General features: G+C 25.7%; 1 protein-coding gene across 1 annotated transcript; it reads right to left on the bottom strand.

The window, feature by feature from the left end:
* Window positions 1-703: 703 nt before the first annotated feature.
* On the bottom strand, window positions 704-1,866 carry LOC126302180 (NADH-ubiquinone oxidoreductase chain 5-like). Its single transcript, XM_049991729.1, has one exon. It carries the CDS (start codon window positions 1,652-1,654, stop codon window positions 1,304-1,306), a length of 351 nt encoding a protein of 116 aa, XP_049847686.1. The 5' UTR covers window positions 1,655-1,866; the 3' UTR covers window positions 704-1,303.
* Window positions 1,867-3,095: the final 1,229 nt, after the last annotated feature.

The raw sequence follows: 3,095 nt of genomic DNA, 5'->3' as shown, positions 1-3,095 counted from the left end.
GCAACAACACTATCAAACAAATTAATTAATGATCGAGAAAAAAGATCACCATTTGAATGTGGGTTTGATCCAAAAAGATCAGCACGAATACCATTCTCAATACGATTCTTCCTAATCGCAGTAATCTTTTTAATTTTTGATGTAGAAATTGCACTAATTCTACCAATTGTAATTATTTTTAAAACTTCAGACATTATAATCTGAACAGTATCAACAATATTTTTTATTCTAGTTCTATTAGGAGGACTATACCATGAATGAAACCAAGGAGCATTACAATGAGCAGAATAAAGGGTTGTAGTTAAATATAACATTTGGGTTGCATTCAAAAAGTATTGATATTATCAATCAACCTTAAATAGAATAAGAAGCGAAATATTGCAGTCAGTTTCGACCTGGAAGATTGGTATGTACTACCCTTATTCTTATTAATTGAAGCCAAAAAGAGGCGTATTACTGTTAATAATATAATTGAACTATAATAGTTCCAATTAAGGAAATGTAAAGCCAATATGAAAGCTGCTAACTTTTTATATTAGCGGTTAAACTCCGTTAACATTTCTAAAATTTATATAGTTTAAATAAAACATTACATTTTCACTGTAAAAATAATATATCTATATTTATAAATACTTAAAAGTAAAAATACTTCCTTAACATCTTCAGTGTCACGCTCTAATTATAAGCTATTTAAGTAAACGAAAAACAATATTACCAAAATAAATATTCAAAAAATAAAAGTTAAAAGATAAATCTTGAAATTAGAATCATATCAACCTTGAATATAACCAATTAAATAAATAAATAATCTATATAAACCTTGACCACCAAGTAATTCACCTCAACCATAATCAAATGACTTAGATGAATAATAACCTATTTTTAAAGGAATATATCTAATAAACTTAGTTGAAAGAAAAGGTATAAATCATATAGAACCAGCAAATCTAACAAAAGAAAGTATACTTAAAGAAAATAAATTATGAGAAAAATCAAAATTAGAAATAAGATAACCTAAATAAGCACCTAAAATAACAACTGTAATAGTTAAAAACTTTAAATAATAAGGTAAAGCAATCACATGAGGAATAGGAAAAATTAATCAAGATAAAAGACTACCACCAAAAACAGCAACAAACAATAGACCAATTATTCCAAATGAAATATAATAACCCTTATCATCAAAAGAAAATCTAGAATAAAAATTATTATCACCAGATATTGAATAATAAAACAAACGAAAAGAATAAGAAGCAGTTAAACCAGTAGAAAAAAAATAAAGAAAAAAAATTAAACAATTAATTCATCTTAAACAAACCATCTCAAGAATTAAATCCTTTGAATAAAATCCCGCTAAAAAAGGTATTCCACACAAAGATAAACTAGAAACATTAAAACAAACTGAAGTTAAAGGTATGAAATTAACAATTGATCCTATAAAACGAATATCCTGAGAATCCTTCAAATTATGAATTATTGAACCTGCACATATAAATAATAATGCCTTAAATAGAGCATGAGCCAATAAATGAAAAAATGCAAGCTTTGGATAACCTATAGCCAAAATTCTTATTATTAAACCAAGTTGTCTTAAAGTAGAAAGAGCAATAATCTTCTTTAAATCAAACTCAAAATTAGCGCCCAATCCAGCCATAAATATAGTTATACAACCAATTAAAAGTAAAAATCAACCACAATTATAAGTATCCAATATTGGTCTAAAACGAATTAATAAATAAACACCAGCAGTAACAAGAGTAGAAGAATGAACTAAAGCAGAAACAGGAGTAGGAGCTGCTATAGCAGCAGGAAGTCATGAAGAGAAAGGAATCTGAGCTCTCTTAGTTATAGCTGCTAAAACAATTAATATAGTAATGAGCTTTATTTCAAAAGAATTAGAAATAAAATCATAATAATAAATATAATTTCAACCACCAAAATTTAACATTCATGCAATAGAAATTAAAATAGCAACATCACCAATACGATTAGAAAGTGCAGTTAATATACCAGCACTATAAGATTTTACATTTTGATAATAAATAACTAAACAATAAGAAACTAAACCTAAACCATCTCAACCTATTAAAATACTAATTAAATTAGGACTAATAATTAAAAAACCTATAGAAAGAATAAATATTAAAACAATAATAATAAAACGATTTATATTCTTTTCACCAGATATATAATCCTCTCTATAATAAATAACCAAAGAAGAAATATATATAACAAAAGATATAAAATTAAGAGATATTCAATCCAAAATTAAAGTTATAACAACTATAGAACCATTTAAATTGAAAAGCTCTCACTCAACAAAAACTCTATAATCAATTATTAAATAATAAATACCTAAAATAAAAATTATAGTTCTCGAAATAAACAAAGAAAAAAAACTCAAAGAACAAATAGAAAATAAATTCACGGCCTAAGATGAAAAACTTCATATCATTGATTCCACAAAACAATATTTTTAATTAAAATACTTAAGCAAACTAAACAAAGAAATATTCACCCTTTAAACAGAGAATATTTAAAGGCAATCAATGTAAAAGTAAAAGATGATATTCACGAAAATAACCAAGAGAACAAGTATAAACACCAGAATAATAATTCCCATGCTGAGAATAAGAATATATATACAAAGTATAAACAGCTCTAAAAAAAGATAAAAAAATCAAAGCAAAGAATCTAAAAGAAGTTCAAGATATAATTCTATTTAATAATCTAATTTCACCTACCAAATTTAAAGAAGGAGGAGCAGCCATATTTGATGATCTTAAAAGAAATCATCATAAAGCCATTCTTGGCATCAAATTAATTATACCCTTGTTAATTAATAATCTTCGTCTACCTAAACGTTCATAAATAATATTAGATAAACAAAATAAACCAGAAGAACATAAACCATGACCAACCATTAGAGAAAGAGAACCTACACAACCTCATCAATTCATAGTCATCAATCCACCAATAACCATTCTTATATGAGCAACAGAAGAATATGCAATTAAAGACTTTAAATCAACCTGACGAAAACAAATAAATCTTACAATAACACCCCCAGATAAACCTAAAGACAATCAAAAATA

The sequence above is a fragment of the Schistocerca gregaria genome, unplaced genomic scaffold (genome assembly GCF_023897955.1).
Source record: "Schistocerca gregaria isolate iqSchGreg1 unplaced genomic scaffold, iqSchGreg1.2 ptg000169l, whole genome shotgun sequence".
Lineage (NCBI taxonomy): Eukaryota > Metazoa > Arthropoda > Insecta > Orthoptera > Acrididae > Schistocerca > Schistocerca gregaria.
The sequence above is the reverse complement of the archived record's forward strand: the minus strand, read 5'-3'. Positions and strand labels throughout refer to the sequence as shown.

Bases quoted from the DNA above. Each gene is read 5' to 3' on its own strand.
- LOC126302180 (XM_049991729.1), bottom strand. From the start codon at position 1,654: ATGGCTGGATTGGGCGCTAATTTTGAGTTTGATTTAAAGAAGATTATT.